We start from the raw sequence: 23,419 nt of genomic DNA on the forward strand, positions 1-23,419 counted from the left end.
TTTTCTCCTCTTTTTCTTTCTCTGTGGTTTTATTCCTTGGCCTTTGTGGCCCTGTCTTCTTATCTCTAATTGCTCTCCTGTCATTCTGCCCTTCAAGCAGCTCTGATTATCCTTCAAGCCCAGCTTTGTAAGGGCCCAGGTCTCCTTTTTGCCTGCTCATTGTCACATGGATTCCTTGTCCACGGTGTCCTTGCTTCTCCCCGCCAGCCTTCCCTGTCTGTCCCTTTCTCTAGGGTCATACATGCCTCAAACCAGATGGAAAGATGCCATGTCACCGTGCTTCCTCCCTTTGGTTCCTTCCCAGAGGTGTTGCTTGCCAAACATTAGCTGTGCCTTCCTCGTGAAGTCACTTCTGTTCTCCAACAAGCTGTGTTCTCATTCATTCGAGGTCCACCACCATCACACCTTTCGCAGGCCCGCACGCCTGGGCTGCGTGCTCTTTCTCTCCAGTGGACTGTTGTCTCGGGACAGAGCAGGGACCTTCATCCTCAGTCACCTGGCCACATCTGGCTCACTGAGCACATTTGTTGAATGAATTCCAGAACGTTGGCTTCTGCTTGGTGGGAGGAATATCCTCAATTTGCAGATTTTAAGTACTCATCCCTACTTTCCACTTGAGTTTTGTGACATTGTGGCATCAGCCGTGCCTCGCTCTCTGCATTCGGTGTCACTGGCCATCCTTGTGCTGCTGGAGCTCTGCGGCTGTCCCTTCCTCGAGGTCTCCATCCCCCTGCTGTGGAGCGAGCTGCCCTCAGACCCCGGCACATCCGCCAGCCCTGCCGCTTTCACACCGGCTCTCGCGCTCCCTCCTCTGAGGCCTTTCACGGTCCCATCTGACCTGCTTCTCCCTACGCCAGCACCATGCTCTGCTCATTTTCCCTGGGGTGCTGCTCGCTGGTGGGAACCCGTACATGCCTGTTTGTTTCATGTGTGTCCTGCACTCTGACCCCAGCCAGCAGCACCTTCGACTGCCTTGTCCACTCCCATTTCCCCTTCCCTGAGACAGTGTCTACACAAGTAGCTGCTACACAGACACTTGAGTGACTAAAAATCATCTAAAAGACGTGTCAGTTAGTGGGTATTTGCTCTGAGGCTTGCCAGATAAAATTCTGTATGTCCAGTAGGTCCTTGCATAATAGCTTTTCACTTAATGTTGTCTCATAAAAATTAATAAGATGCCCTAGGAACTGCACTCTTGTTTATATGAGTTAGCCTATGGTAAAACCAGCCTTATCATACATCGTTTTATTTAAGTCACAGTACCTACTGGTGACGTTGAGTAAACACTGTATTTTTAAGTGTTTGATTCATTATTAATATGATACATTTAGTTGATAAGCCTTAGCTATTAGTATAGTTCAAGTATTTATTTAGCTCAGTCAAGTATAAAGTAGAAATTATTAGTGGGTCACCATCAGGTCCACTGAATTAAATGTATCCAAGAGATAAAGCAGCAAATAGATTTTCGCTCTGGCTATTTTTGGTGACTTAGGGTCAAATCTAAATAAGACCTTTTTGAGTTTTAGTTTCTCCATCTTTAAATGGGTCGTGCCTGCCCTATAGACCTTAACAGATGTTAAAGAATTGAGATGAAGATGAAAGCCCCTTAGAAGCCCCCATAAAAACACAACACAGCGTCTCTGAAGACGGAGGCCAGCACTGCTTCTTGCTCTCAGGGACGTGCGCTCGCAAGCTCCAGGAGGGGGGTTCTGTCCTTGGGGCACAGAGCTGTGATGGCCGAGTGTCACCGTGGGGTTCTGCAACCTCCCGGAACGAGTGCGAGGCGCTTCCCTTTCCAAAAAATTGCTGCAATATAGTCATGTATTTTTAAAAACAGATTTTTAAGAAGACCATGTGATTTGAAAGGAGTTGCTAAAACCTTTTTGAGCAGAGTGTATCAGTGGATTGTTAATTTTAAAAACTTGAAGAAATGATGACAATGCCAGATTAACTTTATATTTCTAGTTGTTAACATCTTAATACAGTTTAAGTAGGCTCTTTGTTTTACACATGGCTTTTTTCCCGTCTCTTCCCCGCCTAAGAAGTAACCATGTAATATGTGTTTTTTTTTTAAATCAGGTAAATTGGTCTGATCTTTCAGTTACCACAGTAACAAAAACGTACCAAGAACTACAGGAATTTCTACTGAAGGTAAAAGTATAGATTTCTTTGTTAAAATGACTTTTACATAATATACAGAATCCAAAACCTTTATCTCAAAATAAATACCAGGAATATTAAAACACATATATGCAGCCTTGGCCAGGTAGCTCAGCTGGTTAGAGCATCACCCCCGAAATGCCAGGGTTGTAGGTTCCTTCCCCATCAAGGCGCACATATAACCAATGAGTGCATCAGTAAGTGGAACAACAAAGTTGTCCTCTCTCTCTCTCTCTCTCATGTCAAAAAATAAATATAAAAAAACCCTATATATACATGTTGGAAAACGCTCCATGAACATTGGCTGTGAAAAATGTCATGTTATTCTGAATATAAGTATTCTTACCTTATGTTACCAATATAAGGACATGATGAAGGATTTTTAACATTTTCTAGAAAATGGAACCTTACTTCTCCTTCCTTGTGGAGACGTGCTCCTGGTGGCTGCCTGCAGGAGCCCATCCAAAGAGTCTGTCTGCAAAATGAGATGGGGCACATTTGCGGTTGGTCGTGGTTCTTCTATCTAATGGCTCTCCGGCTCCCTCTATGAGCTTCCTTGAATACATCTTGTTTGTTCTTTTGAGGTCCAGGTGGCCCTCTGCTCCCCACAAGCATAGGATTTCCAAAGTATCAAGAATAAGGGAGAGTGGAAACATCTTACAGACTTACCGACGGGACAGGCGTCTTAGATCATTTTGTTCAAACCCACTTCTGTTTCTTTTCTACTAGTGTTATTTTTTAGAAAAGCATGTCGCTAGAGATAAATATTAAAATAGGGAATAGGTTTAAATGGTTAACCAGTAAATTACTGTTTCTCAACAGCAGGCGTTTTAGAATTTGTTGTTAACACGGAGCTAAAACAAAGTCCAGGAGCAGGAAGCATTCCCAACTCAGTGACTAACTTTCAGGTGAAGGAGGGACAGAGCGACTGAACCAATAACATACCAAATTCTCAGGACAGTGCTGGTGTTCAGCTGTCTGCTTGTCGCCGTGCATCTGCTCTCTGGGGTCACATGGCTCTCTGTCTGATCCTACAGCTGAGAGGCTGTTTGTGTCCAGCTTGCCCAGCTGTGCGCGGCACGGGGAGCGCCCGCCTGTGGGTCACCGTGCTGTCCCCACTGGGTGGGAGCTCCCGGGGACGACTGGAACATTTTCATTGCCTGTGGCTGTTTTCCCCTGACTCTCTGGTGACCTGACTGCCCGTAAGGATGGGGGGTTGTTAATTTGAGTCGCTGAAGGTCATATGCACGTGACATGTCAGCCTCAGACCTCAGGGAGGAGGGACAGTGGGGGAGGAATGGTGGGGGGGTGAGCTCTGTCGGCCAGGGCCGGGGCCCTCTGCAGCCGCCCCCAGGAGAGAGTCACTCCTGGCTGATGTTCTGCCTGCTGAGGAGGAAGTAAGGAAGTGTGTCCCCAACCCACCCCACACACACGTTTCAAATTCTCTTCTACCTATTTGTGACTTTTCTCTCTTGACAGAATAAATTTATCAGAGTTGAAGGGCAGGTGTACTCATGAGCAGGCTCGTGTGGATTAGCAGGGTGCTTCATGTTCCTGTCTTCTCTTGCCCGTTCTGGGACCAAACTCTTGTGCTGGAGGGCGGGTTGCAGGCAGGAGAGAGCCAAGGCCAAACTGAATACCAGGAACATTAAAATGCACACGTGCAGCGTAGAGGTGGGCCTGGGGGAGGCCGGCACTGCCACTGCCGCAGCGGTTCCACACCCGGAGTGAGTGGGGCTGCCACCTACCTGCCCGCTGTGCCTCGGCAGCACGACACCGACCCGCAGCCGGGGCCTGGCGTCTGGGCAGAGTCTTTCCCGCGGGGCCTCCCGAAGGTTCAGCTGCTGTTCATCTTAACACCGTTTATGTTCAGCATGCAATTTTTCTAAAAGCTTAGGTACTTGGAAAAAATGCAGCCCCAAATAAATAATTCACTTTTCAGAGTCATGATGACTCTGAAATTATCCCCCTGCTTAGCCAACATTTGAATATAGTATTTTTCTAAATTAGGACAAATGCCTTACCAGGTTATATGAAATAATCAGCAACATTGTATACTTCTAGAAATTTATTGTTTATTTCAAGTACACTTTCATGTTTACTATATAGCTTTTTATTTCTTACTTTCCTTTTAAAGTCATCTGCAAATGCTAAGAGCAAAAACTGTCTGCTAACAACCTGTACATTCTAACTTTTGTAGTTGGTCTTGAATCAAAGTTCTGGTGTGGCATGATGTAGGGGAGAGTGAGTTCGAAGTCAGTGCGTTCCCATTCTTGTGTTCCCACAACCACAGCCTCTGTCCTCCGCGTCCTCCCAGCCCTCTTTGCCCGCTGTTCCTTGGCGACTGTCTGACACCCGTCTGGCGTTGTGTGTGGCTGCACGGGAGCTCCGCAGCGGCAGGGCTGTGTCTTCGTTCCCGGATGTGCCCGCAGTGCCTGTGACAGCGCCTGGGGCATTTGGGGGATTTGTAGACGGAATGAATACACAAGGAGTCACAGAAATGAAATTGTGATGGAGCCTTGTAGGCGGTCGGTTCTCTGTTAGGCCTCCGAGTTTTTTTAAAGAAAAGCTGCGAGAGCAAGGTGCGACCCTTCCAGCACTCTGAGCGTGTGCTGAGGCTGAGCCAGGGCTCCACAGACGGGAGGCTGGGTGTGCTGGAGCGAAGACCGAGGGGGCAAAAATCCAGAACAGTGACTAGAAGAGACACGATTTAAAGCTATATTCTTAGCAAGTATGTCTTCCTCTAGAACTGGAAATAGTCTCTGGGAATTAAAACCCACTGGCGAGTAAATCGGGTGGCAAATCTCTTACTGCACATCCACATGCTGCCCAGTCACGAGAACAGCTGTGGAGCAGGTGGGAACTGAAGAGCTCCTGCCTTGCTGGGTTTAGAACGACAGTCTCGGCAGTTCGGTGGTGGGGACAGACTGCACGAAGCTGGTTTCCTGTGGCTGGGTGCAGGTGTTTGGGAGAAACCGTGCTTAAAGTCGGGGCCTAGATGCCTAGTGTCCCAAGTCTACCAAAATGTAGATACTGACCTGAGCAGTCACTGCTTTGGGAAATGTGCAGATTTGGAACTTGCTTCTCCCTGGTAGTGGTCAGAGGTCCCGGTGGTGTGCGGGGTGCCAGCCAAGCCTTCGACCGCAGCAGGTTAATAAAGAACCAGGAGTTTCATTCTCGCGGAACACCCTGATTCCACCATCCCACTCTGCCTGAAACGGGTCCTGCTTTCTGCTGCCTTGGTTGAATTTTCCATTTCGGAATTGCTGACTCAAGATTCTGATTTGTCAGAAGAACGTGTACTGTGGGTTCTCTGATTAAAGATCAATGTGTAAACCGACCCTCACCCAGGCTGTTGTGTTCCTGGGTCTCCATAGATACTGTGTCAGTGGTTCTACCCTGGATTTTGGTGGGAGTGCCAGTAATTTAGGAGTGGGTTGCAAAGACTAGTTATCAAATGTCAAATGTGAACTTTGAATTCTTTTTTTTAAAGATTTTATTTATTTATATTTAGAGGGGAAGGGAAGGAGGGAGGGAGAGAAATATCAATGTATGGTTGCCTCTCCTGTGCCCCTTGCCGGGAATTGCATCCCCTGCTGGGAACTGGCCTGCAGCCCAGGCATGTGCCCTGACTGGGAATCGAACTGTGATTCTCTGATTCACAGGCCCATGCTCAATCCACTGAGCTACACCAGCCAGGGCTGAAATTTGAATTCTTGAAAGACTTGGGAAGTTAGTTTTATATAGAATTATTACATTAAGAATTTTAAAAAGTAAACTGGTTGCTAAATATAATGACTTAAAAATTTGTCTTTAATTTAAAAATTTTCTTGCCAAGTGGTGGTTTTTTGGTGGTTTCTTGTACGTTGCTCTGAGGGCACCTCCATCACATTGAAGAAAAGGTTACTAAACCTTCCATTAGAGTTTCTTTTTTTAAATGTGAGTTAGAGTAAGAGTTTTCACCCCATTTTTCACACCCAGCTCTTTATAGCATGTCTGGCGCTGGCAATCTGATGTTGCCTGAGATGCGGTGGGAAAGGAGGCAGAGAGGCGATAGCTGTAAAGGCAAGAGAACGCTTTTCAGAATACCGGTTGAGGGAAAAATAGCACTGGCTGCGCTGTGCAAAATGCTCCTTTGGACTAAAGAACCTTGGTGTGGTGACCCTTCGGCGTGGCATACGCAGGCTCAAGTGCGAGGTCCGTGTAGGCATGCCCCAGAAGCGAGCTGAGAGCCGCCGGGGGCCCCTGCTCCCCGGGAAGCCCCGAGAGCTGCCTGGAAGGCGGGCGGCGTGTTTCTGTGTGGACGTCCCTGTGCCCCTTCCCGTGGGGCCCTGTGTGTGAGGGTGAAATTGGAGCTGCGCTGGGGGTGCGGTGACTGAGCAGGAGGCGTCTGTCTGCCCTCCGGGCCTGTAGTTTGTAGCATACACACCTACTAGCCAGGTGGGAGACTCAACACTGGTCCTGTGCTTCTTCTTCTCCAGCTTCCTAAGGAATTGTCTTCGGAGACTTTTGACAAGACCATCCTGAGAGCCCTGAATCAGGGCCCGCTGAAGCGGGAGGAACGGCGACATCCTGATCTGGAGCCCGTCCTAAGGTACCCGTCACTGATGCTGCCCGGCGGTGTCCCAGACTGATGGCCAGCTGTCCCCAGGCCTTGTAAGGCAGAGCCCCGAGACTCTTTCTCGGAGGACTTTTTAAGGTGGACTCTTCCTCCTGTGATGTTGAGGTCTGGGCTCCAGTAAGACCCCACACTAATTCTTTTTTTTTTAAAATATTTATTTATCTTTAGAGGGGAAGGGAAGGAGAGAGGAAGGAAACATCAATGTATGGTTGCTTCTCGTGCATCCCCTGCAGGGAACTGGCCCTGCAGGGAACTGGCCCCTGTTGGAAACTGGCCTGCAACCCAAGCATGTGCCCTGACTGGGAATCGAACCGCAATCGTCTGGTTCGCAGGCCCGTGCTCAATCCACTGAGCTACACCAGCCAGGCCACACTAATTCTTTTATCATTGTGTGCCTCACCTCCCAAATCTGAAATGACTGCTTCTTGGGTATGCAGGTGTTCAGTGAAACTTCTTTTCCCCAGGAAATATTTATTGATAGAGGCCCTTGTCCAAGAGCTCAGCTTTGAGATATGTTTGTGTTGTTTTAAGTTGTCAAGTGAGATTAGGCCAGTGGGTGTGAAGGTGAAGGAAACGACGCTTCCCGAATGCCTGCTCCCGGATACGGACGGGTTGGCACAGCGGGGGTGCGGGCACAGCGTGGTGCTTGAGGTCAGGGCTTTGCTCTTGTGAGGTTGAAGGTGATTGGAAAAGACGGTGTAGGCGAGGTGAGTGTGGCACATGCTGCCCACAGGGGTGGGGAGCACAGGCCCTGTCTGGGGTCAGCTCCCAGAGCATCCCCAGGCCCTGCGGAGAGAGGAAAAGGTGAGGTTGGACGGAGGGGTGGGGGGCGTGGAGGCAGGGATCATTGGTGGCACAGAGTCCTTACACAGGCAGTAGGTGTGGATATGAGTAAATGTACTTGTCTCACAGTGCAGAGTTGAGGAACCTCTTGCCCAATGGCTTTTTCTTCTAGAGTAAGAGACATGCTAAAGGAGGGGCCGACTGAGGGTGGGGACCGACTGCATGAGAGCGGCAGCGGTTGAAAGTACCAGTGTGGGGTGTGCAGACAACCTGCTCAAGGTGACCGGGCCGCTGGACGGGGGTTGGAGCCTGTCTGGGACAGGAGCGTCACAAACCACAGCGTTGTCAGTCTGTCGATGTGATTATTGAAAACCATCCGAGCGGTTCAGGTCCAGAGATTAAGGAAGCACATGGATCTCAATTTATTTCTGTTTCCAAATGATGGATTGGTTCTTCCCTAAATTAGTGATTTCCTGTGTGGTTCTTTACCCTGCATTCTTAGGCATATAACACGTCTGGGTTTCTCATCCTGTTGGCCTGTCATTCTTGTTCCAGTGTCACGTGTTAATTATTAGAACTTCATCCTTTGTGAAGAGCTGGTAGATCTGGCTTTTTCGACTCCTGGTGCAGTTTAAAATACTCTTCCATGTTTCAGATGTTTATTCTTCAGCTCAAACAGCTGTTTCAAAGCTTGTTTCTTAGGCACGTGAGGAGGTACTGTGAACTGCCACTCAGGCCTTGCGGTGCCAGTGCCCACGTTCTCTGTGTGACTCGTTTTTCTGAACTTGAGACTGGTTTTCACTTTGATTATAGCGTATTTCCTTTCTTACAGCACACAAACATTTTCTTTTTGAGCATTCAAATTTCTGATTTTAATGGTTTCTAGGTACTATGTGCTCCTTGGGAAGTTTTCTCATACCCAGATTATAAATTGCATGTTTTCTGTCTTGCATTTAAATCTCTGAGCCTTCTAGAGTTAATTTCGATGAGAGTAATAAGAGAGTCATTGTCAGCGCCCGTCCTCTTTTCTCCTGTCCCTCTGAACGGTGGAGCCCTAAAGCCATTCGGTAGGACAGGGCAAGGTGGGCAGCAGTGTCTGGTTTGGGGGGGGGGGGTGGCCTAGTGACCTACAGACAGGGACCCTGAGGAACTCACAGTGCTGGCGAGGGCNCACTTTGATTATAGCGTATTTCCTTTCTTACAGCACACAAACATTTTCTTTTTGAGCATTCAAATTTCTGATTTTAATGGTTTCTAGGTACTATGTGCTCCTTGGGAAGTTTTCTCATACCCAGATTATAAATTGCATGTTTTCTGTCTTGCATTTAAATCTCTGAGCCTTCTAGAGTTAATTTCGATGAGAGTAATAATAGAGTCATTGTCAGCGCCCGTCCTCTTTTCTCCTGTCCCTCCGAACGGTGGAGCCCTAAAGCCATTCGGTAGGACAGGGCAAGGTGGGCAGCAGTGTCTGGTTTGGGGGGGGGGGTGGCCTAGTGACCTACAGACAGGGACCCTGAGGAACTCACAGTGCTGGCGGGGGGAGCCTGGCACCGTGGTTCCAAGGGCAGACACGTGAAGGGTGGCCCTGGTAGATCCTCGGAGCCCAGGTGGGGTTAGAGGTTGAGAGGGAGCAGCTGTGACAGTGGCAGGTAAGTTCCTGCGGGGAGGTGGGCCTGATTAGTGAATCTCATGGTAGTGAGAGCCGGTCTTCTCTCTGTTGGAGACGAGTCATAGTGTGGACAAAGAGAAAAATGGAATGAAGTCCAGAGTGTCTCATCGGGATTGAAGGTATTGGTGCCAACTCATGGTTGTGGGTGTACGAAGTATACAGCCATGTAATATGAAAACTAGAGATGTTTATTGAAGAAGATACAAGATACAAGAAACATTGTACATAGGACAATGACGCTTCAGTCCCCTTCAAAGTGGGCACCTTGGAACCTCACACAGTTTTCCCAATCACCATCAGCTGCCCTGTTGTATTTTCCTGAATCTCATCAATGGTCTGAAATCTCTTCCCTTTCAAAGGTGAATTTAGTCTGGGGAAAGGCCAAAAGTTGCAGGGCCCTGAATCTGGGCAGTAGAGGGACTGAGTCACCTGGGTGAGCTGATGTTTTGCACTGAAAGGGTCTGGAAGCAGCCACACTCCAGTAGCAGTGGGCGCACCTGGGAACTGGTAACCTCCTTCTCTACTGAATGGGAACCGGGGCTCCGTGGGGAAAAGGCGCCTGCAGGGCCGGGGCAGGGAAAGTACGAGGTGAGCCTGGTATGCCAGACACAAAGGAGGGCGTGGCTGGGCAGAAGGGCACAGAACCGGCTGGAAGGGGCTTCTAGCGGTCAAGTTGAACATCAGAATAAATAATAGTAACTTGGAAGAAAATGGGAAATTGTGAGTTCATTTTGAAATAAATAACAGAAGAGAAGCGTGACTTTAGGGCGGAGAAGCCTGGTGAAGCCACTGACGAGCCCTGTTTGTCCTTTCTTGACCATGCAGGTAGTTTAAAATGTGTTCTGGTCAGATTTCCTTTTCAGTCTTTTATGATTTTGGGGTTTTGTGTCCTGCTTAGAAAAGCTTTCCTTCCTGAAATGATATGAAAAACATTTTTTTGATATACCCTTTTCAAAAAATCTTTGGAATCATTTTTTGAATTCATTAGCATGTCTGCCTGTGGTCTTAACACCATTAATAGGATGTGAGGACCCTTCCTTCTCAGTTTGTGAGTCTTAGATTTGTATCATCATTTGTCCCTTAAGTAACAACAGCAGTTACCAAAGTGGGGGGCAGTGCAAGTGGGACGTCACGTAATGAGTGATGTGGAGACGGCCGGCAGGGGAAGGGTGCACTGCATGCCGTTCCAGACACACCGTGCGTGAGGAAGGGGGGACGTGGCACTGCCACGCACTTGGGGTTGGGTGGTTTGTCGCGTCAAAATGCGACCCTGTTCTTGTTAACTGTGAGGTAGTTTGTTTCCTCTTTGGCTTTTTAATATGGGTGTACTTGCCACGGTTTGGTCATGAGTTAATGAACCTTGACTTCAGTCTGTGACTGACTTTGAGCCTGAGCCTGTGTTTCAGGCGTGGGTCCCGTGGTGGATTTGCACTTGGCATGTGGAGTCCTAGGTTGGCCTGGGTCGGCTCTCGGGACTCGGGCCTGGAACTGAAGGCGTGCCAGCTTGCGCTTGTGACCTCCTGGTTGTAAATGTGACTGGGTGATAGGTGCCACCCCTGCCCTTGGATTTGAGTCCTCAGTCTTAGGTAACGTGTTTAGACCTGGAGATTCAGAGTAGCTCCCAACTTCGTGTCTGAGTTTTCCTTTCATCTGTTCATTTCCCCCTTTTATTTCACTATTGAATATTTACCTCTACACTTGAGTACTGAGAAGCAATTTCATTTTACGTGTAAGGCAACTGTGGCCCAGAGGGTCATATCTTAGTCTGGGATTTATTGGTTTATGATTAACCTGAATGGTGTGTCAAAAATCTTGGGAAGAAATTAGGAATTAAAATTTTAAATGAGCATTTCAAGTGCTCAGAAGTAATGGAAGGGAGCTTGTGTGCCGAGCAGCAGGGTGACGGTTTGGTGCCCCTGCACTTTGTGTGCATCTGACCTTGAGGAATTGGGGGTTTCCCTGAGAGGAAATCGAAGCCGAAAGGCTTGTGCAGGGTCGTTCAGCTTCTAAGTGGCTGAGCTGGCATTGAGGCCCAGGAGGAAACTTTCCATTAGTCAGAACTGTCACTCTGCCCCTTTCGTCGTAGGAAAGGCCTCCAGTCGGAATCTTTTAATTATGTTAACAGAACATGAGGGAAGTCGGTTTGCAGAGATACGAGCGGAGAATCATGGCACGTTGCACATCGGAGCCAACCATCACTTAGTCATGCTTTAGGGTGTAGTAGTGCCTGTAACTAACCTGACCGCCACACCCCGTAGTGTCCAGGGCTCCCAGCACAGCAATCTCCCTGGCCTCCTAGGTTCACAGTACAGGGAGCTTTCTCCGTGAGGAGGAGTAAAGAGATTCCACTTCTTTTTCTGACCAGAGCTGCCAGACCACTTAGACAAAAGGCTGAAATAGCGTACAGTTTCTGCTGGAATCGAAACCTTACCGTTATATTATGTAAAATTAAAAATAAGCTTGTTTATTAGATTCTTGCCAATGTTAAGTTTTATTCAATTCCTCCTATGGGAAATGCATTAGAAAACAATATTCTGTTCCTTAGGAAAACAATTTATTTTTATATGCCTGAATTAAATGACCACCTACGATTGCTTTCCCGTCTGAACTCTGACTCTTGTGTATTTATATGACATGAATTTAACAAATCTCTTTTCTTTTTACACGCAGGCAGCTATTTTCAACTTCGTCCCGAGCTTTTCTGCAGAGTCAGAAAGTGCACAGCTTTTTTCAGCCCATCCCATCAGACCCTCGCCACGGCCTCAGTAAGCCCTGTTCTTCCTTCTGCGCTCGGCGGCGGCTTCCCTGCCTGGGTTTCCTGTTTGCCACGCCATCCTCGGGGGCGGTCACTGCAGTGATAGTGGCATAGAGGCATACCTCGAATGAACGTGTAGTTTCAAGTGCATTTTATGCTGCAGTTCCACAGAAAACAATGTCTAAAAGCTAATGTCACAAGACAGACGGACTTGAGGCCAGGGCCGAGCCTCTCACACGCGTGGGCATGCAGGATGCCCAGGCTCTGCGGCACGCCTTGGTGGCCATTGTAGAGCGGCCATGGTGCTGGTTGTGTGGTGTGCAACGCGCACTGCAGTCAGCCTTTCCCCGTCCTCTGTTCCTGTGGTGAGCTCTCGGCTTCCCAGGTTGCAAACCTTGGTCTTGGCCTTCCCATTTTTCCTCTTCCCACGCAGTCGTTTAGAGGCCGAGCAGCACCAGCCACAGGAAGCCTTCCTCCCACCCTCCTCACCAGCCGCACTGCCCTTGGGGCGGCCTTTCGTCTTTTCCCTCATGCAGAGACTGGGCAGAGCCTGGCCCTTCTCTCAGGTCTGATTCTCACTGCGCTTTAACCTCTCCCAGGATCGCGTCAGGGATCAGGTTCTTAATCGCCTGTTCAAACAAAGTTTGGTGTGAAATTCAAGCCCTGCCTGGAGCCTCCTCGGCCCTTGGCGCCTGTGATTTGGCTGCCGGCAGGCGGGGCAGGCCCTCCATGCTCCCGGCCTTTTCCTGTCCCAGTGTTGGGGCGCATCGGGTGCCCAGTCTTAATATCCTTCTTCTTGTCTCAGCCTGTGGGGACTCATACCTGTTTTAAGGCTCAACAGAAGTCTCACCTCATGAAGATTTTCTAGTTTTTTCTTATGTTCCTGTAGCTTGATTTTGCCCGTACGTTTCAGCATTCATCACAGCCTTCCTTGTGTTTAGTTTTATGCACCTTTATCTCGGCTGCCTTTGTAAACAGATATTTTGCCAGTAACATTGGTGTGTGCTTTAGGAGAATCTCTGCTCATTTGAAGCACAGCCACTATGACAAGTGGCTAAATTTTTCGTTTTTGTTTTTTTAAAAAAATCTTTCCTCCTGTTTTCAAGAAAGTCCTATTTCCGTGTATTTAATGGAGAAAGAAAATACATTATTTTCTCAATTTTAGATGGGAGAGGAAAAGGTAAAAATGTATGATTAGATATTATAACATATGGGTTAACTTTTAAAGTTTTTGAATCATTTGTGTGTATAGGTATGTATATATGCCTTAAATATTTTAAACAGCTAAGTAGCAATAACGACCAATGACTCCTATGACTAGTGGAGGACAGCCAGATAAAGGACTGTGTGGTTAAATTTGCATCTGAATAGTGGCTGTAGCTTTTTTCAAAAAGAGAATCGTGGTCATTTTAGAGCTGTTGTAGATTTAACGGTCGGTGCTTTCTGCTTAAACCAAGTTTAAGTACTTTTCATTGACTACCTATAAATCACGTCTGTCTAGTTCTGAAAAGACACCGGAGCACAGAGTCAGACTTTTCATTCAGATTTTAAAGTATTTTTTTTAAGATTTTATTTATTTATCTTTAGAGGGGAAGGGAAGGAGAGAGGGAGAGAAACATCAATGTATGGTTGCCTTTCGGGCGTCCCCTGCTGGGAGTTGGCCTGCAGGGAACTGGCCTGCAACCCAGGCATGTGCCCTGACTGATCATTCAGATTTTAATGGGCTGCCCAGGAAACCTCTGCCAAGTGAGTAGCGCATACATAGACGACAGGAAACGCGTGTTGAGAGCTTGGCAGTATTTAACTGCCAAGAGCAATGAGAGCTGAAGAAGCTGGAAGATTTTGTTTCAAATTGTTGTGAAAATAATGTATGAAATAAAGTACATGTTTTGAGATCGTGGAAAATCTGGTCAGGATGCCTAAGCTGTGTCACCAAAGAACATGTTGTCCTGGTTCATTGGCACGTGCTCTGTTGGAAAGTAGCAGCCCCGCCTTTTTCTCTGTGGGATAGAGAGCAGTGTTCTGTCGCCTGACGCCTGCGAAAACGAACTGAATGACTCGGAACGTCGGCCTGGGACCCGCCAGCTCACACTTAGAGGGAGAAGTGATCCTGTGCCGTCACCGCGGACTCTGAGCTGGTGCCAGTCCCCAGGGTGCCAGTCACTGCTCTGTACCAGAAGAAGGGACCCTGAGGGGACGCCCTGAGTCTTTGTAGCAGTTGGACATTGCCACAACATTGTTGGTGTGTTTTATAAAAGTACTGGCCCACAACAGTGAGTGACTTTGAAAAGCCTTACACCACCAAGTGTCTGAGAAGCACTGGAGCACGTGGTGGGAGGAGCTGACAGGTGTGCAGCACCTGCTCCAGTCCCGTGGCTTTAATGGGGAGGCCTGGCTCCGCAGGTCGAGGTCCCCACTCCCAGCCCAGCGTGCTGTGCTCTGCCATCCTGCTTTCTCAAAGGTTCTGTCTAGTGGGGATGTCCAGTGCTCACTCTCCACTCTCATCTTCCCTGGAGGGGAAATAATCATTGTATTTGTTGTCTGTATCTCTCTGTAGTAATTTTTCTAAAAAGTTGATGGCGTTGAATACTTTCCACAGGTAACTTACAGTCCTCTCTGAAGACCTCCAAGATATTGGAACACTTGAAAGAAGACAGCTCAGAAGCTTCAAGTCAAGAAGAAGGTAAGTGTTGATTCATTGGAATAAGTCATTCTGCTTGATATTGGGACACAGATAGGCAAACAAGCCATTAGAACAGAATAAGGAGCCAAGAAACAGACATATGGGAACCTGGAATGTAACAGGTGGCATACAAATCAGTGGGGAAAGAACAGACCACCCAGTGAATGGTATTGGCTGGCTTTCCCATTGAAAAATATATAATTAGATCCCTACTTATATTAGGCACAGAAATTTCATGCGAATGACAAATTATATGTAGCATAAAGTTAATGTAACATGTAAAATGTAAAACTTAAACTTTTAAATGTTAATCTGGGACAAGAAGGCTTTCTTGACAAGGAAAAGGATGAGCAGAATGGAGCTCCTTCTAATCCAAGTTAGAATTTAACGTGTGACAAGAAGTCAGAGGACTAGAAGACAGTGTGAGATGCTTGCAGGTGAAATGACATCCACACCATACAAAAGATTCTCCTAACAGTCAAGGAGAAGATTAGTCTGATGGGCAATATTTGTAAAAGATAGGCAACTCACAGAAGAAGAAACTTGAAAAGCCATTAAACAGTGTTCAAAGTCTTGAGTAGTCTGGAAAAATGCAAATTAAAAACAATTAGGTATGGTTAATACAGATTACAATATATAGATGATGTATTATAGAATTGTACCCCTGAAACCTGTCTAATTTTATTAACCAATGTCACTCCAAAAAAGTCAATAGAAAAATAAATAAAACACATACATATCTACATACATACATACACAGTAGTATCATTTCACACTCTTTGAATTGGCAAAACATTTTCTCTGTGACATCAGCGATACCAAGTAACAGGAATTCTTATCTACTGCTGATGGGAATTTAAATTGGCACAAGTATTTTGGACAGAAGTTGGACACTGGTGAAGTAGGAGGTAAGTAATTGGATGCTGGATGCTACTGCTGGCCATTCCGCTTCCTTGAAAATCGTCCCTGTGTCAGGGGTCATTCTCAAGGCACCGTTGGCATAATAGCCCACACCCGGATGTTGACCCACAAGCTTTCAATGTTAATCAAGTTAAAAGTAAATTGGGGCCTATTCATAGCCACTCGGGGTGTCATTTAAAATAATTATGGCGTCTTCAGACAGACACCACCACCGCCCGTGTCTGCAAATGTGGACAGTGACAGTGAAAATGAGGTCGAGTGTCCCCGCTGTGAGCCTCAGCACAGCAGGGAGAGGGCATGGGGTGGGTCGTGCAGGGCCCCAGGGGCTTCTGGGCCATTCTGTCACCTAATAAAAAGAGACATCTAGGGATACTGAGGAGGTGGGTCCACGGGTGTTGGTTGGACTCACTGATGTGCATTTTTGATATTTGAGACACTTCATTTTTTAAAAGCCTGGAATTGAATGTTGTAGTTTTGCAGTAGCGTGCTCATATTAACTTTTATAGTTTTAAACAAAATTGATTTACTGTTAGGTGAACACATTGGAGGTGATATTTAAGGAAATTCGATCATTTATTGCATCTTTTGAAAAACTGCATCTTTAAGGAATTTTCTGTGAAAGATGCGCTACAAGGTCTGTTGGCACTGTTACGGCACGATCCTTCTGGATCTTTCCTGGAGCATCTGATGTGATGAATTGTTTCTTTTTTCTGCCCTAGATGTGTTACAGCACACCGTGGTCCATAAGAAACACACCGGGAAAGGCCCCACTGTGAAGTAGGTGTTTCACTCCTGAGATGAGAAATGCCAGTGCGCTTCAGCTCATGTTTCCCTTACCGTAATTACTGGTGAATAGGTGGCTGCGCTTCTGCCGCTTCACTGTTTGCTTATGGTTTGTTGTATGTTTTCTGCACTTTCTTTTTTCTTTCATGCTTTTGGATGGCTTTTATTCTTTTGTCTTTATGAATCTTGATAGTTACACCCTGTCTTTGGATTATTCTGGTGGTTATCCTGGATATTATATTGTACGTCTTTGACTTTCTAAGGTGTGGTAGCAGTTGTGCTTGTACCGCTAACCATGTGAGGATCTTCTACACTGTGACTCCCCTTATCTCCACCTGCCTTACAAACCACAGCTGTCACGTATCTGAATTCTGTCTGTTTTAAACCTCGTGAACCTTGTTTTTATTAGTGTAACATCAACCATTCCATTGTTCTTCACTCCTTCCTGTGTGTCTGGGTGGGCATCTGTGGTTGTTTCCCATCTCTCTGAAGAACCCTTGACTTTCTTGTAGTCTTATCTGCCAGTGATGAATTCACTTGGTTTTTATCTGTAAAAAATACTTACTTTTCCCTCAGTTTTTGGAGGGCATTTTTGCTGGGTATGTGATTCTGGGTTGGCAGTTATTTTCTGTTAGTTCTTTGAAACTGTACTGGCATACTCTGGTTTATTGCGCTTCAGAGATATATTGTACTTAATTAAGGTATGTTATTGTGTTTTTAGACATAGTGCGATTGCACACTTAATAGGTTACAGTGTAGTGTGAACATAATTTTTATATGCACTGGGAAACCAAACAGTTTGTGTGACCTGCTTCATTGTGAAGCACACTTCATGGCTGTGATCTGGAACCTAACCCACACATTTCCAAGGTATGCCTCTAGCTTCACTGTCTTCCTGTCTCAGTCTTCCGTCCCTTGCATCCTCTCCTCTCAGCCCAGCTCCTCATCGTCTCCTCTGATTTCTGCTACAAACCACGTAAAGTCATTTATATGATTTCTGTCTCCCCTCACATGACTGCTCTCCCAAGAATTCCTACCTTCTGCTGCAGGCCCTTTGCTGATTCTGTTGGGCCTGCTTGACCCTCAGCAAGTGCAGTTGACCAGTGCCAGTCAGCTTGCCTGGAGGTTAGTCCTTAACTGGTGGCGGAGCTCCAGCTTCCTGTCCTTCAGGGAGACAGCTCGGGGAGGTCACAGCCAGCTGGAGCCTCTGTCGCTCACAGCAGCTGCCTGGGTAATGGACCTTCACACTGGTTTTTCCTCCCGTCCTGTTTCGTTCTCTCTGATCCTTGCTCCTGCTTCCTGGGATCACCTCCCAAGTCTGCGGTGACATTACAGGTTCTGCTTTCAGGGGAAACTCAAACCTAAGACAGTTAGCATCCATCGTTTCAGTCTTCTGGTTGCTCTTTGGAAGTTAATGTGCTATTCACACTCTTCTTTTTTTTTTTTTAAATATATTTTATTGATTATACCATTACAGTTGTTCTATTCCCCCCCTTCATTACCCTCCACCCGCACACTCCCTCCCCCACCCTTCTCCCCCCCTTAGTTTATAACCAGGTGTCTCAAGTTCTTTAGGTTCTATATTTCCCCCATATTCTCACCCTCCCCCCTATCTATTTTCTACCTACCATCTATGCTATTTTCTGTGCCTTCTCCCCCCTTCTCCTCCTCCCACCCCCCTGTTTCTAACCCTCCATGTGTTCTTCATTTCTATTGTTCCACTCCTGATCTAGCTGTCCTCTTGGTTTGCTTTTGTTTTAAGTGTGGTTGTTAATAACTGTGAGTTTGCTGTCCTTTCACTGTTCATATCTTTCATCATCTCTTTCTTATATAAGTCCCTTTAGCATTTCATATAATAAGGGCTTGGTGATGATGAACTCCTTGAACTTGACCTTATCTGAGAAGCACTTTATCTGTCCTTCCATTCTAAATGAAAGTTTTGCTGGATAAAGCAATCTTGGCTGTAGGTCTTTGGATTTCATGACTTGGAATACTTCTTTCCAGCCCCTTCTTGCCTGTAAGGTCTCTTTTGAGAAATCCGCTGACAGTCTGATGGGTACTCCTTTGTAGGTGACTGTCCCCTTATCTCTTGCTGCTTCTAGGATTCTCTCCTTCATTTTCATCTTGGCTAATGTAATTATGATGTGCCTTGGTGTGTTCCTTCTTGGGTCCAACTTCTTTGGGACTCTCTGAGCTTCCTGGATTTCCTGGAAGTCTATTGCCTTTGCCAGACTGGGGAAGTTCTCCTCTACCATTTGCTCAAATAAGTTTTCCACTCGTGGCTGTTTCCTTCCCCCTTCTGGTACCCCTATAATCCGGATGTTGGAACGTTTAAAGATGTCCTGGAGGTTCCTAAGCCTCTCCTCATTTTGTTGAATTCTCATTTCATCATTCCTTTCTGGTCGGATGTTTCGTTCTTCCTTCTGGTCCACTCCATTGATTTGAGTCCCAGTTTCCTTTCCATCGCTATTGGTTTCCTGGACATCTCCCTTCATTTCAATTAGTTTAGCCTTCATATGTTCCTCTAATTTGTGACTGTACTCTACCAATTCTGTGAGCATCCTGATAAATAGTGTTTTAAATTGGGCTTCTGAGAGCCTGGCAATCTGTTGGTCGCTTAGAGTTATTGGCTCTGGGACTTTGAGTTCTTCTTGAGCCATCCTTTGGGCTGTTCGTGCCTGTTAAGTAGCAGGAACGGAGCCCTAGGTTTTCACCAGAGCAGGGCAACTAAGTCGCTGGGTTGTGACGTCGTATGTGGGGGCGGGGTCAAAGAGGGACAATGGCTTCCCTCCGGCGCCTGCTGCCGCCGCGACCCCCACCAGCACCACAGCCACCACCGTCACCAGGGCCACGCGCCCCACTCCACGGCACGCGAGTGTGCCACCGCTGTCAGCCCTCCACCACTGGGTTTGCCCCCTGGGGCCTGTGTGGTCCGTCTCACTGTGCGCGAATGTGCGACCTTGGTCAGTCTGCCCCGCACCCCGACTAGTCCGGGCTGCCTGCGCTCCTAGGTCTGTCCTGCCCGACCCAGCTCCGCTGCTGGCTCCACGTCTTACCGTCCTCGTTGAACGGTTCGTAGCTGTCGGACTTCCGTATAATTCGGTTTTCTGGCCTCTGGGTGTGTGTTAGTTCTCCAAAACTTTTGTTGTACCCAAACTTGGTTGTGGGAGAAGGCACAGTGTTTCCACCTATGCCTCCATCTTGGCGGAAGTCCACACTCTTCTATTTAGGGTTTTCTCATTGTCTGGTTTCCAGCGGTTTGCCTACAGTATGTTTGTGCTTTCTTTGAATGAGCCTGAAGCTTGGCATCTTGTGGTGTTAAACAGTCTAAGCCATTACCTCTTCCCCTGTCGATTCTTTCCCATTCTCCTGCCCCCGCTTCTAAGACTTGGAGTACTCACGTCGGACTTTTCACCACATCCCTCCTCTGTGAGCCCTTTTTTTTTTTTGCATTTTTCCATTTATTTTTTCTCTTGGTGCTCCAGTCTATTTTCTTCTGACCGTATTTCCTCTCTCTGATTTTTTTCATCTGTTTCGTTTATTGCGTCCTTAATTTCATTTCATTCTGCAGTTATAGAATTTACTTTTGGTTCTTTTTTATACTTCCCAGTATTCTAAAATTCTCAACCTTGTAGTCATTGATCATATTAAGCGCTACTATTTTAAAATCCATGTAGAGTAACTTTATTCTCTGGATTCTCTCTGAGTCTGTTGTCTGTTTCTTTTTCAGTCACATTAGCCTGCCCTTTCCCATGCCTAGTGGTTCTCTCGAGATGGGGGCAGACCCCAGCTGTAAGTGGGGCAGGATGACCATTGCGTAGAGTCTAAAGGGAGAATGTTGCATTTGTTATTCATTTCTTCTGAGACAGAGATTAATTGTTAAGTAGGTAAGATCGCTATATTCTCATCGTGTCTTGCTTTTTTTCTTTGGTGTATTCTATAAAATATACTGAGGAAAGGGTTACTGTAGCTTCCTCATTAGTCAGTGTAGTAGGTTAGATTGTTGTAGTAGGTGAGATGTTCATTCCTGTATAAACTTTGCCTCCGATAGCACTACTGGTACGACTTGCTCCCCACTGGACGGCCTCGCCGTGCAGTGTCCCGGACAGAACGGCGTTGTGGACTGGCCAAGGCAGGGCTGCACCTCCGCCCAGCACCCGGGGCACTGTGTGGCCTCGGTGGACCAGGTATCTGGGGCGTGGTTTGGTTTTCGTGCCGTGGTCAGAGCCCAGTGACGTCAGGTAGCACGTCTGGTGGGAAGAACCGAGGGAATGTTTAAGTGTTCGACCCCCAACTCAGTTGGTTGATATGATCTAAGTTCTCCTGAGGCCTGAAAAAGTTTACTTAGATTACTTTTATTGCTCAAAAATCAGTACATTTTAATGTGATGATTAAAATGTTAATTCCTACTAGGGGTACATTGAGTTGTTTTGCCAACATTTTTGCTTTTGAAAGAATTATTCACGTTTCTGTCCCTATATTGCTATTGGTGTTGTGCATATTGAAACTGACCTTTCCTCATGAGGCGCAGGGCCAGTTCACTGGGCCTCCCGAGGGTGACTAGGACAGACAGGCTTCTTTAGGAGTCGGTGTGATGCTGGAGCCCCGTGCGCCCAAGGGCGTGCAGGCGATTTGGCGCCCCAGGCACAGGGGGCGTGCCCACTGGTGCAGCTGTGGAGGACCCCTGTTCTCCCTGGAAGGCAGAGATCTGTTAACTTGATTCAAGTTCTGGACGACACTCAGATCCAAATGTTAACCTTGACTGGAATGTGTTTTTATGAGCTAAAGTATTAAGGCGTGTTTTGAGAAACTGTATGTTATCTTAGCCATACTTATTTAATGGCCTATTTTTTTTAATACAGGATTTATACCTTTTCTACCTCCAAATCAGTGCCTGTGCACTGTTTCTTTTTACAGTTGGAAAAACTGTGCATTGTGGTTTTGCCAGCCTGACCTTTAAGAAAGTACAGGTACACCTACAGCAAATGCCAGTTACTTGATTGTGTTTTATTTTGTGGTCAAAACAATACACAAAAGAATACAGAGCCATTTTAAAAGTAAAATATTAACTAGATGTTTTTCTCATGATTGATAATATTAAGTATTTGTCAGAGAATATAAAAATTTTAGTGGTTCACGCTGGCAACTTCAATAATAGGTTGAGAATAAGAATTTATTAGAATATGCAACTGAGAATGTATCTCATTTTAACGTTAATATCAGAATAAGAGGGCACCTTTAAGAGTAAGGGTTAGCTTTAGTCTGTTTGATATCTTTTTATTCTTTCCACTAGCATTCAACTGATAAACGAAGTTTGTCTTCAATAAATAAGAAGAAAGGAAAGCCACATGTAGAAAAGTAGGTTCAATTTAATGTCCCCTATAATAGAAATTGGGAAGATACAGCACCTGATTCTGGGCGTGTTTAGTTCATATATTCTAAGTAGTGTTTTTCCATTACTTTTCTTTACATTTTTACTTCTGGGCTTTACTTTTTGTCCAAAATAATCAACATATGCAAGTGATAAAAATAAAGCTACAGTCAAATATTATGTTCCATTTGGAGGGGCAACTGTCAGAACTGTACACTAAATCTTGCTTTTAGATTGTACCTCACTAAGGACTTTTTTTTATTATAGAAGATTTTGAGGGGAATTTTAGTAATTCTGCTGCACTTAATGTATTCTCTAGAGAATCTCATAAAAAGTGTCGGTAACCTGTATGCTTTTGGTTTAGGGAGCAAGTTAAGGAAGCTGACAGCAGACTGAGTAGTAGAATAAACGGCGTTAGACTCTCCGTGCCTCAGCACGCCCAGGGCAGTCCTGTGAAAGGTAAGGACGCTTGCTTTCGTCTCAAACACCCGTCACCTAAATGCATTTCCCAGGATGCCTTTTAGAGTAGACATTGAGCTCTAGCGTCAGATCCTGATGTACTTTTATCCTGCATTGGTGTGAACAGCAGTTTCAGAATGACACGATCCTGGAGTACTGACGGAGTCCGTTCAGGAGATACGGGGCCGCCGGGCAGGCGCGTTTCCTTTGCCAGCTCGCTTTCCCTCCGGTCCCCTCGCTTGTCTCCTTCTCAAGCCGGTCCCCGCTCCAGAGGACCTGGAAGGTCTTCCCCTCCCTCGTGGAACTCAGGACCCATTCGTATATGAAGTCACTGTGTAGAATCATGTGTAATGGCCGTCTTCTGGGGTTTTGTGGCACTTCAGGGGAGTTCAGACCCTCAGGTTCTTGTACTAGAGTTGTGTGGTCTCCGAATGCCCAGCAGTATTCTGAGGTCCCTTTATTTTTAGGTGAAACCTTTTGTGTTCATTTGACTGAGAAGTGTCCCTTCTGCTGGTTCATTGCTCACTTTTCCGTGTTATGTTGACCTTCACTGTTCACAGTCAAGATAAAAAGTGAAAACAGGCCCACAGGCCTCGAGGAGAATGTTTGGTTCACTTGTGTACCTAACGCAGTTGTCGGCTCGACTGATCTTGCAAATAAGGGTTAAAATTTAGATTTTATTCAAACGTTACTACATTAAATTGCGATGTACCATAAATAACCAGAACATTTTTAATGGGGTGTTCTTTAATTAACATACTTGTTTAGAGAGATCGAATATAGATAAAGGAAATGTGGTTAATTTTGACTCTAAGATCATTGGGCCAACCAGTGAATGAATTAACTAAGCTGTCTTTGGGGGGACGGCATAGGGGGGAAACTGTGTTGCGTATGAGTGTATTGCAACACCTTGATGTTCCCCGTGGGGACAGCAGCCAAGGAAGAAGGGGAGAACTAAAACAACACGGAAGGACTCTGCCGGTGCGTGATGGGCAGGAGCTTCTGCCCGGCTTCCCAGCCTCTGTCCTTCCTGCTCCAAGGTCAGCCCCGCACCGCCAGCCCTCGGTCCTCCGCAGCACACACTGGATAGACCGGGCAGGCGTTCCTCTGCCGGCACTGCGGTCGGGTGCAGGGGTGCTCGAAGGAGGCTTCCAGCTGGTGCGGGAAGATAGTTAATTAGTAAATACTGATCATGCAGGAACCACTCTGTGTTT

General features: G+C 46.5%; 1 protein-coding gene across 3 annotated transcripts in view; it reads left to right on the forward strand.

Moving 5' to 3' along the window:
* Window positions 1–23,419, forward strand: part of ZCCHC2 (zinc finger CCHC-type containing 2) — a 50,542-nt gene that overhangs the window by 15,609 nt on the left and 11,514 nt on the right. For 2 of the 3 annotated variants that reach the window (XM_037035392.1, XM_037035400.1), the window contains 7 exons: window positions 6,642–6,754; window positions 11,904–11,998; window positions 14,588–14,671; window positions 16,312–16,369; window positions 20,427–20,562; window positions 21,669–21,733; window positions 22,111–22,205. In XM_037035392.1, coding sequence (XP_036891287.1) covers window positions 6,642–6,754; window positions 11,904–11,998; window positions 14,588–14,671; window positions 16,312–16,369; window positions 20,427–20,562; window positions 21,669–21,733; window positions 22,111–22,205 — 646 coding nt within the window. Of the gene's footprint in view, window positions 1–2,079; window positions 2,152–6,641; window positions 6,755–11,903; window positions 11,999–14,587; window positions 14,672–16,311; window positions 16,370–20,426; window positions 20,563–21,668; window positions 21,734–22,110; window positions 22,206–23,419 lie in introns of all 3 variants that reach the window. The other variant, XM_037035389.1, reaches the window with a different exon arrangement.

The sequence above is a fragment of the Sturnira hondurensis genome, unplaced genomic scaffold, assembly GCF_014824575.4.
Source record: "Sturnira hondurensis isolate 20B ecotype Veracruz unplaced genomic scaffold, ASM1482457v3 Scaffold0001872, whole genome shotgun sequence".
Taxonomy (NCBI): domain Eukaryota; kingdom Metazoa; phylum Chordata; class Mammalia; order Chiroptera; family Phyllostomidae; genus Sturnira; species Sturnira hondurensis.